The sequence below is a fragment of the Hyperolius riggenbachi genome, chromosome 3 (assembly GCF_040937935.1).
Source record: "Hyperolius riggenbachi isolate aHypRig1 chromosome 3, aHypRig1.pri, whole genome shotgun sequence".
Classification (NCBI taxonomy): Eukaryota; Metazoa; Chordata; class Amphibia; order Anura; family Hyperoliidae; genus Hyperolius; species Hyperolius riggenbachi.
In genome coordinates this window covers 267,839,036-267,852,910 of record NC_090648.1, presented here as the reverse complement: position 1 = coordinate 267,852,910, position 13,875 = coordinate 267,839,036, and the positions used below count along the sequence as shown (strand labels likewise).

Genomic DNA, 13,875 nt, shown 5'->3' with positions numbered 1-13,875 from the left:
TGTCACAAGTTAGCAGAAATTGTGTGTGTGTTTTTTTGGGTTTTTTTTTTTCACAAAATGTCATTTTCCGCTAACTTGTGACAAAAAATAAAATTTTCTATGAACTCACCATGGCCCTCATGGAATACCTTAGCGTGTATTCTTTCCAAAATGGGGTCATTTGTGGGGTTTTTTAACTGTCCTGGCAAGTGGGGGGGGGTGCTAAATTGTAAGCACCCCTGTAAAGCCTGAAGGTGCTCATTGGACTTTGGGCCCCTTAGCACAGTTAGGGTGCAAAAAAGTGCCACACGTGGTATTGCGGTACTCAGGAGAAGTAGTATAATGTGTTTTGGGGTGTATTTTTACACATACCCATGCTGGGTGGGAGAAATATCTCTGTAAATGACAATCTTTTGATTTTTTTTTTTTTTACACACAATTGTCCATTTACAGAGAGATTTCTCCCACCCAGCATGGGTATGTGTAAAAATACACCCCAAAACACATTATACTACTTCTCCTGAGTACGGCGGTACCACATGTGTGGCACTTTTTTGCACCCTAACTGGGCTAAGTTCTCCTCCGCAGTCAAATGATGTAAAATATTGGCGCCAAACATTGTGATAGGGACATAATTTAAACGATTTTATAACCGGGACAAAAGGGCAAATACATTTCATGGGTTTTAATTACAGTAGCATGCATTATTTAAAAACTATAATGGCCGAAAACTGAAAAATAATTAATTTTTTCCCACATTTTTCCTATTTTCCCATTAAAACACATTTAGAATAAAATAATTCTTGGCATAATGTCCCACCTAAAGAAAGCCTAATTGGTGGCGGAAAAAACAAGATATAGTTCATTTCATTGTGATAAGTAATGATAAAGTTATAGACAAATGAATGGAAGGAGCGCTGAAAGGTGAAAATTGCTCTGGTGGTCAGGGGGTAAAACCCCTCAGTGGTGAAGTGGTTAATGAGACTTTCTATTTTTTTCTGCTTTTGCTTTCAGTGGTAACATGGACAGGCTTGAAGGATATTATTTTTCATCGCTCTTCAGTGGCTGTTTTCTGTTGTCTAGTTTACTTTTCTCAAAAATCTCCAGAGAAGTGAGAGAGCCATACATGGATGAGGTCTTCCACATCCCCCAAGCACAGCAATACTGCCAGGGGCACTTTAAACAGGTATGTTATGGCTCATCAGTAATTTCTACTGGCATGATGAACACATAATAATCAAACTTATCATGCTGGGCCTATTATTATTCTGATTGGTTCTATGTACAGAATGTAGTGCACTGGGTTAGTGGGAACAACAGACATGGCTTCTTATGCCATATCTGTCACAATGGATAATATATGCAGTACATTGAATTGTTCCGTAGTGTATTGACCGAGAACAGGACTGAAGCGATTGTGTTCATCTCTTTCCTGTCTGACGTCTTGAAACTGACATCAGATTGGTTAATATGGGTTTTTAAATTGCACAGCAATATTGCTCTTTGCACCACTGTATAAATAAACCTGATGTCACAATATACCGAGGGTGTTAAAATATTTGGTGATGTTAATCCTGCAAAAAGAAAACTCCAGAGGGCCTTTCACAGTCTGAAGCCGCAGCCTTGATCAGCAGGCAGAGAATTCCAGCATCGGCAATAATGGAGATAAATGAGGTGCATACTGTAACTTGCCTCTCCCTGGCCTTTGTAAAAGGCCTAGCTGGAGACCCTTGTCTAGGAGGCAACGTTAACCTCTTGAGTACCACAGGCTTACACCCCTTAGTGACCAGGCCATTTTTTACAATTCAGCACTCTGCAGCTGTAACAGTCTATTACTTGGCCATTCAATTTAGCAGCCAAATTAATCTTTCTTCCTTTTCTGCCCACCAACAGAGCTTTCTGTTAGTAAGATCTAATTGCTGCTGAAATTTTTTTTATTATTATTTTAAATATTTTTTTTTAAAGAACAATGGCTATTTTTTTTATTTTATCTATTCTCTCCCCCTGAGATTTTACCACTCTATGGTATGATGTCATAGACATCAGCCTATGAGAGGGACAAGATTGTAAGCCTCTCCTGGGGACAGCTGAGTGACACAGCTGTCCCCTGTACAGCGCTGCTCTGTACAACAGTAAATTGCTGTTGTTTGTTTCTAACAGCCTTCCAGCCGCAATAGCGGCAGGCAGGCTGATAACTGATTCCCACAGTGTTTATTTACGGAAGCTTGCGCTCCAGTGAGTGCGAGCTCCCTGCTAATGTTGCGCATGGCGAGATGATGCACCAGTGCGTCCAGGAGGAACAAGGAAGCTACACTGCGGCTGTCATCCTGCATTAGGTGGTTCCAGAGTGGTGAAAACAAAGTTGCAGACAGCAGAAAAATCTTGTTAACCTCCTTAGCGGTAACCCCGTGCTGGACACTGGGTAAGCCGCCGCGGAGGATATCTCGGCCCCTGGTGGGGCGATTTCCATTCTGTAAAGTGCTTTACGCGCAGCTAGCACTTTGCTAGCCGCGCGTACAGCTTGATCGGCGCCACTGCGCGGCGATCGGCCGCACGCAGCGGCGGACGAGGGCCCCCAGCCAGAGCCCTGCGCAGCCCGGACCAATCACTCCCGGGCAGCGCAAAGGGCTGGATCGGATGTGTCTGACGTCAGGGCGTTGGATGACGTCATGGCGACAGGAGAAGCCAAACAGGAGATCGCGTTCTATACGCAATCTCCTGTTTGCTGTTGTTGCCGGCAGCGATCGGACTAGAGGGACACATGCGCCCTCTAGTGGTGTTTCATGTAGCTACCACTCAGGTAAAAAAGTGCAATGCAGCCTCCTTGGCGGAAAAAATGAACCGCCAAGGAGGTTAACTTGAATGTGCAGCCTTACTGTAATGTATTGAAGAAATTCCGGTGTCTCCAATGCCTGTCTGATCAAGACTTAATATTATTAAAATAAAGAGACATTATTGGGATCCTAATAAATGTTGACTTCTGCTCTGGGGATCACACAATCGTCTGACAGTGGTGTTCACAAAACAGCGGTAAGCAAAATAATGTGCATAAAGACTTTCAATATTGAGGCTGGATATCTATACAAAAGAGCTTATCTGAGCTCCAGGCCCTTTCTGGAGCATTTATACATCAAATGCTGGGTACACACGATGCGTTTTTTTGATCAATTTACGATCGATATTCGGTTATCTTTTCTTATTTATTTTCATTCACTTCTATGAGAAATCAATCAGAAAAGCGATCGGACATGTCGAAAAATTATCTATCGAACCATCTAGCTAACACAAAATTACATGATGTGTACCTAGCATAATGGTTAATGGTTAATTTGCATATATTCAGCAGTGATGCACTGGGAGACCTCTCGGAGCTCCCTCCAACCTGATTTATCGCAAATTCTTTCTGTTTTAAGAAAGCAAACTTATTTTTTGTTTACCTAGCATAAGAAACAGTCAGAGACAGATTTAGATAACATTTTGGACTCCTGGAAAGTTGAAAATTAGTTCTGCTTGTGTTATAATTAAAAAACAGTGTGTGGCTTGCAATTGCAAATATTAGGGAATTATGCAACGTTATAAAAAAAAAACTATATATCTAAAAGTGTAAATATGATACTATTTTCTTTGCTACTAATCTACTAATTATCAGTACTACACATACTGTATAAATCATTACATCATAAGTTTGTTTTTGTTTTTTTAATTTCAGTGCCACTTTAAGTACTGGTGATTTGAAAAGCTCTAGTTCAGGGATCCCCAACCACCGGGCCGCGGCCCACTACTGTTCCGTGGGCAGTTTCCAGCTGGGCCGTGGTGGGTCTGGCCTCTCGCCCCACTCCCCCCGCTGCCGCCACTCCTGTTACCTTATGAGCTGGCGGCCACTTCCTCTCTCAGATTCCCCCAGCAGCTCTCCTCATTGCAGCATCTTCTATTTACAGCAGTGCGTCCCATGACTGCTGTAAGGAGGGAAGGAAGCAGGACAGTGGTTCCTATGGTAACGGCGATCGTCGCCACAGGAAGGCGCTGTCCTGCTTCCTTCCTTACAGCAGCCGCGGGACGCGCTGCTGTAAATAGAAGATGCTGCAATGAGGAGAGCCGCTGGGGGAATCAGAGAGGAAGCAGCCACCAGCTCATAAGGTAACAGGAGCGGTGGCCGCGGGGGGAGTGGGCTACCCAGCGGCAACTATACTAGCTATACAGGGGCAACTAGCTATACAGGGACAACTATACTAGCTATACAAGGGCAACTAGCTATGCAGGGGCAACTATACTAGCTATACAGGGGCAACTAGCTATGCAGGGGCAACTATACTAGCTATACAGGGGCAACTAGCTATACAGGGGCAACTATACTAGCTATACAGGGGTAACTATACTAAGCAAATATACTAGCTATGCAGGGGCAACTATACTAGCTATGCAGGGGCAATTATACTAGGATACTGGGGGTAACTATACCTAGATACCCTATACAGGGGGCACTTATACCTGGCTACCTACCTATCTATACACTCCAAATTGGGGGACTCCCACTGCTAACCCTGACTCCACCACGCAATCCGCCCCCCGGGCCCCAGAGGAAAGTTTGGCCTGATTAGCGGTCCACGGGCTGAAAAAGGTTGGGGACCCCTGCTCTATTACCTTTTTAAAGAAAATCTGTAACGAAAATACCTCCCCTATGGGGTACTCACCTCGGGTGGGGGAAGCCTCCGGATCCTATTGAGGCTTCCCCCATCGTCCTCGGTCCCACGGTGGCAGCGAAAATCCTCCCGGAGCGGCGGCGATGTAAATATTTACCTCCGTGGCTGCAGCGCAGGTGCAGTATCCACTCTCTGCACAGAGATAGGCAAAAATAGCCGATCTCCGTCGGGCCCCTCTACTGCGCAGGCACAAGTTGCCTGGGCAGTAGAGCGGACCCGACGGAGATCTGCTATTTTCGCCTATCTCCGTGGGAAGAGCCGCAACAGCGCCCCCACTGCAGCCAGAAAAGGTAAATATTGCACAGCGCAACAAATTGTCGCCTGTGCATTCCGTGGGCTGCAGCGAGACCACCGTGGGACACAGGAGGACCGGGGAAGCCTCGATAGGGTCCAGAGGCTTCCCCCTACTGCGGTGAGTACCCCCCAGGGGAACTTTTTTTCAGTACAGGTTTTCCTTAAAGAAAACCTGAACTGAAAATGAAAAGTCAAAATAAACATACACAAGTCATACTTGCCTCCCGTGTAGTCTACTCCTCAATCTCTTTCTCTGTTCCCGCATCCTGTTTATCCACTGTGATCAAGGGAATTCTACGTCCTCCATTTTGAAAATGGCCATTACCCCATAGCAGCTTTCTGGTCAGCACACTGTTAAACTGTAACCATAGGGAAACATGGACATTACCTGGAACATCAGTTGTCCTCTCAGCTATAACTGACAGCACCTGATAAATAACTGACAACAACTGATATATTTCAGTTCTGACAAAATGTTGTCAGAACTGGAATGGATCATTGTCAGAAAAAAATGGTGAGATTCTAAGAGGAACTGATGGCAAGGTAACTATGTAATGTTCATTTGAAGTTACCTCATGTGTTTACTTTAAAGTATTTTACTCAGTACAGGTTCCCTTTAGGCTGGTTTCACAGTGGGACGTTACAGGCGCACGTTAGAGCAGCCTGTAACGCAGCCCACCGCACAGTAATGAAAAATCAATGGGGCTGTTCACAGTGCCCACGTTGCGTTACATTGTAACGCTGCGTCACAAGACAACGTACTGCATGCAGTACTTTAGACGCGGCTGAGCCGCGTTAGACTGCTTGCACATGCTCAGTAATCTTGTGGAGGAGCGGAGAGCGGCCAGGCACATGGCTAATTAATATGCACTGCACGTTGTGACGTGCAGTGTTTACTTCCTGGAGCGGCCGCTCTGTGCGGCGATTGGCCGGCGGGACCACGTGATGCCGCATGCGCACAAGAGTGCGCATCACGGCATCACTGACGCCAGAGTGAGCTGCACAACGCGGCTCACTCTGACGTCCAGATCCAGCACCACCAGGCGTTCCGTTAGGGGGACGTTATGCGACCTTAATGCCCCCTCTAACGCAACGTCCTGGTGTGAAATTAGCCTTAAGCAATACAAGTTGCCTGGCTGTCCTGCTGATCCTCTGCCTCTAATACTTTTAGCCATAACAAGCAACCCTGAACAAGCAAGCAGCAGATCAGGTGTTTCTGGAATTATTGACAGATCTGACAAGATTAGCTGCATGCTGGTTGCTGCAGCCAGATAGATCAACAGGGCTGCCAGGCAACTGGTATTGTTTATAAGTAAATCTTCTTGTCAGTTCAGTTGTCCTTTAACAAGATTTTTTTCAGATCATTGGTGCTTGATAAAGCGCTGCTGCTGCGAACCAGGCTTTATTTTCTCTTCTCCTTGGCTACTGCAACAAAACACACTGTAGATAATGGTGTAGCTACAGACCTATAGGCTGCAATGCCAATTTTAGGCCTGTTCTTCTCCCTTTCACTGCTACCAACTTCAGGTTCATGTTTTTGTTTTCTTCTTCTTTATATTCCTATTCTATGGAATAAATCATACTTTGAAAAACATAATTTTTGTGCATTTGATGTAAACTATTTTTGTATTTTTATAACCTGGCTACCTGATTTTATAATATTGACTTATATAAAGATTGGGTAGACTGAATAAGGCCCAGTACACACCAAAAACCTCTAGCAGATCCGGAAAACGCTAGAGGTTTTTGAAGCAGATTTCAGAGTGATTCTAGGCATGTTTAGAGACGTTTTCTAAACATGCCTAGCATTTTTAGGAGTGTTTTTGTGTAGCAGATGTCATATTTTGTTACAGTAAAGCTGTTACTGAACAGCTTCTGTAACAAAAACGCCTGGAAAACCGCTCTGATTTTTAACATTGAGGCAGAAATGCCTCAGAAATCTAAAAAATGCTGCAGCCCCCGAGTTTGCGTTTGTGGAAAAAAACGAACCGCTCTGGTGTGCACCGTCCCATTCACTTTCATTAGCCAAGCGGTTTCCCCCCTGCAAGCGTTTTAAAAACACGCTCCAGAACCACTCTGGTGTGCACCAGCCCTAACATTCCATACATTTTCCTTACTCCTTTCCCTATAACATCAGGAGCTGTGAATGGAGACCAACCAGCTGTTACCTATGAGTGCTGTCCTTACCCTGCCCAGATTCTGTGTTCCACAGTAGGTAGCAGAGTGAGTATGTGGGTGTGGTCAGGTGATCAGAATCTTTACTGGTATGTGCATGGTACATCTGAAAAGGCCAATTTTAGCTATGCAACTATATAGTATTAAAATTGTTGCATATTTCTACTTAGGTATTTTGCATGTGCACTGGGTGTTATTATGCAGACCATTATTTAGTTATACTAAATGTATGTAAATATAATGTTGTTTTGCACCAGTCAGCTGGAGTGCGAGAGTTCTCTGCTGGCTCAATAGAAAATGAGACATGTTTGAAGTGAGAGGGCTCTGGAGGGCATAGACAGCAGAGTGAAGTAATAATGCATTGCTATGACAGAAAGCATACATTCACTGTAATTCTTCAGGCCTGCAGCATACGGCACCCACACAGTTGCTGTTTTATACCCTAGCTGGGGAACATGTGGATATGATGTTATCATCTCCGACACATTAATGTGGACCATTTCTGCTTGTGACGGTCTGTAAAGCCTTCCCTTGTGAAATAAATATTTATGAATCTGCTTTAGTAAAAAAAAAAATCTAAAAAAAAAAATCATTTTTTTTAAATGTTTTAAAAGTTAAGTGTTAGAGATTGAAATGTTCTACATTCAAGAGATGTTCCACATTTGCTTGAAACCTAATGAAAGTATAAATTATGGCTCTCGTATAGCCTCAAGCATGTACCAAAAATGTACAAAACGAATATATCTCGATGTAAAGCCAGGAAGGTATAATATAATAATTTGTGTTGCAGCTGGAAGGGGTCTTTCTCTGCTGAGCTTGCTTCTATGTGGGATGATGATTAACTAAGCCGCTCTGGCTGCTCCACTCATCTTCTGCTCTGGTAGCAATTTGTAGGAGATTCAGGGTACTTGCTCTGCCTGACAGTTCTTTCTAGGAAGGGATGCCGTTGGTAAAATTGTCTCTCGTTAAATAAAGCTTCAGCCACCAGCATCTCACGTTTTTGTTTTTTTGTTGTTGTTTTTTAAATATAAGGCACATTTTATAAAGGGTCACTGAAAAACTGCCTGTTAACCATCAAGTTATCCACTTGGTTACGGTATGGCAAACCTTCACTGGCTATGCTACCAAAGCGGCAAATATAACAGCAGCTGCTGTCACACATTGTCTTCCAGCCGTGAAGTGGTAAAAATAGGGGAATGACAATAAATGTCTTCTCCTTTTTATCATCACTAAATAAAAGGTCCTGACAATACATTTAGAAACATTTATGCCTTATTATGTATTACCTGGCTGGCTGGCTTTGCTATTTTGATATAAGATGTCAGGTACGACTCGGATAAAAAAAAAAAATCCAGGGCACTCTGTTCTTTGTGAAAGCAAAAAGAAAATGTAAATTTTAAATAAAAATGTACTGTACCATTCATATCAACAAGGTTTTTGCTACTTTCTAGAAATTCCTACCTATATACTGTATTTGTAGCTTGCAGAAATGTGACTTTATCTTAATTCAATGTACTAATAATCTGCAGTCAGGTATTGATATGATCTGGGTTTGTGTAATCAAGCCATTCCTACCAAACTAAGAAATGTATGTCAATAGTTTCCTCAATTAACTGTTATAATATATTGATCGCTGTAAGTTTGTTAATCCTACCTTGACCGTCCGCTTGATGCAAAACCAGTTGTGTTTGGTTCTCGGCTATTTCCCAAATTGCTGCCAGGAGTAAGTAGAGGTACAGCTTATCTGGCCACACATTCTTCTAGTATCTTAGGGAATCTGTACACATTTTTCACTTCCATTTCCTTTGTTTTTAGTGGGATCCCATGATCACAACTCCTCCTGGCCTATACCTGACCTCTGTTGGTATAGTGAAGCCTGTGGCCTGGCTGTTTGGATGGAGTGAGAATGTAGTCTGCTCCTCTGGGATGCTGCGCTTTATTAACCTTCTCTTCAGCCTGGGCAACCTGTACATGTTCTATTTAATCTTTTGGCGGATACACACAAAGGTGAGTTTTTTTTAAAGAAGTATTCACTAACTCAACTTTCCTTGGTGGCATTTATTGACTTTCTATTATAGCCAATCAATGCTGGCATAAAGTAACCACAAATCTCACTACAGGAAAACTGTAGATACCATCTCTTGTAATGAATTGGGTAAGGGCACTTTGGCTGGGGATATGGGGAATACATTGAAAATCTGGAAACTTAGCTATCAGGGTTGGTTCATCTGAAGGTAAACAAAGTATATAAAGGCCCATACACACGTCGGATTTCCGCGAACGACGGGTCGTTTGAACGTTCCGTCCGCGCGCTAAATCGGGCGTGTGTACAGACTGTCGTTTGCTTGATAAGAGTGAGTTTGAGCGATCCGCCCGGCGGATCGCTCAAACTCACTCTTATCAAGCGAACGACAGTCTGTACACACGCCCGATTTAGCGGGCGAACGACGGGACGTTCAAACGACCCGTCGTTTGCGGAAATCCGACGTGTGTATGGGCCTTAAGTATTTTTTTTTTTTTAAATACTCTATAAAATAACAGGAGTGCATTTCTACATCCTGCGTTGTCTATGTCTTATTTTATTTCAAGTGGTTTTTCCTACATGCAAAATCTGTTTTTTTTTTAACACTCAAAAGGGATTGTAGCGTAGTTTGGGGAAGCCATCATTTTTGATAAATCTGTTACAAAGAGCATGCCTATTTTGTTCCAATATTCTTCTGGATCATAAAACCATGACCAATTTTAATAAATAAAATTTAGTACTGTTAAATATTGTTGGGAATATTGGGCCTTGTTTAGTCTGAATGCAGAGTGGATTCTGGGGATAATACCTTTGCCTAAATTGTTCCATTTATTATACATTTTTGTTAAGTTTTTAAATAGGATGCTTGGTGTAAAATGTACTATTTAATGGACCACTATGGCGAAAAAAGTAAGCAGTTAAAATCTGACAGAACCGACAAGGTTTTGGACTACTCCATTTCCTCATGGGGGATTCTATTATTATTTTTGAAAAGCATTTCCTGAACAGCCGTGGCTAAGTATAAGTGCCAAAATAGTGTGCAAGTAAGTAGGGAGGCTAGCTGCTATCTTACTGTTTTGGCAGTTAAACTGTCCTTCTGAAAATAATTAGAAAACAAAGAAAACCCTGAGAAACCCCCATGAGGAGATGGACTAGTCCAAACCCTGTCGGTTCTGTCAGGTTTTAACTGCTAACTTTTTCACTGGAGTGGTCCTTTAACATGCAAAAAGGAAACTTGCTACTTTTTTTTTTTTTTTTTTCTTTTTTTTTTTTTTTTGTCCTAGTCTTGTATTGAACGGGATGGGATACAACAGAACACAGAAAGCAATAATATTTTTACATAGTAACTGGGGATGTTAGAACTCACATCCAGGTTTTTATTGCCATCTGACTCATTTAGGTACAGTGATCTAGTGTGTGTGTATTATCTATATCTCTCTGAAGAAATTTTCTTTATCAGGCAGAGAGCGAAAACAAAGAGCATTCTCACATTTTTGGGGAATAAAATAATGGATCACTGTATAAATGCAATAAAAGTACAGGTAGTTGCTGGTTAGGGTGCGAGTTAGGGGACTTTAGGTTCGTTGTTAACCTGAATCTGTTCTTAAAGTGAACCTCCAGACTAAAAATCGACTCAGCAGCACTGAAAAGACTTGGTGTTTCTTTAACAGTTTCACAGCATCAGAACTTTTTTTCTCTTATACAAGCCTCATTTTTAGCTGCACAGAAGAAAACTGCCCGGGCAGTTTTCCCCTTATGCTGTGCAAAGCATGATGGGATTTCTGATGATGTTGCTCTCGTTCTGCTGTTTTGGTGCAATTTTTTTTTACATTTTAAATTTGACATTTGAAGCCTAGTGTGTGCAGCTGGGAGGGGTTATCAGGACACAGGACAGTTGGAACTGTGTCTCATGCTCTCTGTCACCTCCTTTCAACCAAAAAGATGGCTGCCCCATGACAAAGATGGCAGCCCCCATGAATCACAAACATTTGCCTGTTCTTTTAAAACAGGGTGGGTAAAAGATTGTATTACCCATCTATTCTAATTAACATAACTAATGTAACTTAATAATAGTATGTTTGTTTAGGCTGAAGTTCCCCTTTAAGTCAGAACATTGTACCATCTCTGTCTCCTGTACCTCTTCTGTGGCCCCTGTCCCTTCAGTGCCCCCCTTTGTGCAGCCTTCTGACTAAGTAAAGATTGTAATGTTCGTAATGCTTATGCAAAATTTAGTAGTACATTTTCACACTCTGTAAAAACGGTCCGTTGCCGGATCAGAATAGAACGGATACTGTACAAAGGGAACGGATGCGAATGGATCCAATGTTAACCTATGGAACTGTTCACATGAGTAGGTTTGAACGGATCCGTTACGCACAATTTGCTGAATGGACTGCAAGATTGCTGCAGCACCTATTTCTCCTGACAGCTGAGCCTAGCTGACCACGAATGAAAGATGAAGCCCTGCATTGGGGGCAATGAGAGAATGGAAAGTTTCTTTACACTAGTGAAAAAATGGACTGTTAACCTCCCTGGCGGTATGATTACTTCCAGACTTTGTTTAAAAGCGATGCAATTTTTTCACACGCATTAAGACCCTAAAAATCATACTGCTAGATAGATGTGTGGCAGCCCTGCACATTACACACCTTCCATGGATCCAACTCGGTATTACCACTCTGAGCTACAGATTACCGTACCCAGCGTGACTCGGGGTTACCGCCAAGGAGATTTTAAGGGCAAAATCCACTGGGGCTGAGGCTCTGGAGGGAATGTGGGGATGCGAACTGGGCCGTACCTGGGTGGGTGGCTGAGGAAGGGTTAACACTTATGGTTAGATATCAGACCAATTTTACCTCCTTCCATTTAGTATGAGAGCCATACTCTAGTCTACACAGTCTATTTTATGGAGCTGAACTCCCCATCAGATAAAAATCTTTGCAAGATGCTGCACACAAAGATGTTGTACACATTCAAAAGATCAGTTCCTGCAAAATGCATTCATAGTCTATGATATCTGCAGATCCTCATACACACCTTGTTTAACAGACTTCATCTGCATATCTGACAATCATCTGCAGATCTGAAGATCCAACCTGGTGGATCTGATCTGCAGATAAATGTCTGTTAAACAAGGTGTGTATGAGGATCTGCACAGGGATGCATTTTGCAGAAACGGATCTTTTGCACGAACAGATCTTTTGCAGATACTGATCTTTTGAATGTGTACAGCATCTTTGTGTGCAGCATCTTGCAAAGATTTCTGTCTGATGGGGAGTTCAGCTCCATAGAATAGACTGTGTAGAGTATGGCTCTCATACTACATGGAAGGGGGTAAAATTGGTCTGTGATCTTTCATTTATCTTTCAAGTGTGTACACACCATTACCCAGGCTTCCGTCTTCTTCATTGCAGCCGGGCTGTAGAGAGGGTCTCTGCCAGGCTTCTGTATTCTTCCGCCTTGTATTGCGTTCCATGTTGCATCACGTGACTACGCTTCCTCGTTCAACCCAGGAGGAAGTGTGGTCACATGATGCAATATGGGACGCAATACAAGGCGGAAGAAGACCGAAGCCTGGAAGAAACCCTCCCTACCGCCCGGTTGCAATGAACAAGACGGAAGCCTGGGTAAGCTTTACCCCTCCCTCACCCACCCGGCTGCTGTGAAAACGGATCCGATTGACTGGAGATCAGATCCGTTGCCAGTGTGAACAAGCCTTACGGATCCTGTGAAGCGTAAACCGAATCCGTTTTACCGGACCCATTTGGCTGCAAATGCCAGTGTGAAACGGCCCTTCATATGGAATAACGATTTTGCAATTTAGTTGATTTTATGTGATCCTCGCAAACTTGCAGAGTGTCCCAGTGCTGGATCCCAGGTTTGTTAGTAAATGTATAGCCAGAACTCTGAACTTGCTATACAGTACACTATACCACAACAAAATGTCATTTTACTGAGTTTAAAAAAAAAAAAATAATTTCTTTGCATTTTTGTATCGATTATTTTTTTTTTCTCAAAAACTACAAGGCCTTTTTAAAAAATGTGTTGACATTTTTCTACAAAATGTGCCGTTTGTATCGGTGGGTCATTCAAAAGCCCAGCATTCGTAAGTCAGGGACTACCTTGTAATTGGACATTTTTTTTTACTCCACGGGCAATTCCAAGTACTTTATTGTAGACTTGCTTGTTTTCTTATTGTTTTTAATCAATTATGTTTTAGATTATTTTAACTTGTTTTCTGATCTGTATCTTTTTTTTTTTCTTTTTTTTTTTTTTTCTTTCTTTTTTTTTTTTTTTTCTTCCCCACATCCTACCTAATAAAATGCAAGTGTCTCTGCGTCCCATGTCCCTGTGTGTGTTTTTTATTGTTGTTGTGAGCATGTGCAAGGAGGGACACAGAGACACTGAGGAGAGCTGGGGGAATGACGTGGCGGGGGCCAGGAGGGGCGGGCGTGTGCAGGCGTGGCATGAGGGGCGGGCGTGTGACAGACCTAGCCAGTTTTTAACCACTTGCCGACCGCCCACAGCCGATGGGCGGCGGCAAAGTGGACGCCGATAAGGACCGCAATACGCCCAAGGGCGTTGCGTCCTTTCGGCATGCCGGGGGGGCGATCGCGTCATTGGTGATGCGCGCTTCCCCCGGCAACTGGCTCCGCCCACCCGCGGCGACAACCCGCTGGCCGTTCGGAAGCGCTGGTGGGTTGT

General features: G+C 43.1%; 1 protein-coding gene across 1 annotated transcript in view; it reads left to right on the top strand.

Annotated features, from left to right (window-relative positions):
• Positions 1-13,875, top strand: part of ALG10 (ALG10 alpha-1,2-glucosyltransferase) — a 35,940-nt gene that overhangs the window by 12,893 nt on the left and 9,172 nt on the right. The window contains exons 3-4 of the mRNA XM_068276308.1: positions 994-1,165; positions 8,964-9,155. Of these exons, the coding sequence (XP_068132409.1) occupies positions 994-1,165; positions 8,964-9,155 (364 nt within the window). The remainder of the gene's footprint in view (positions 1-993; positions 1,166-8,963; positions 9,156-13,875) is intronic.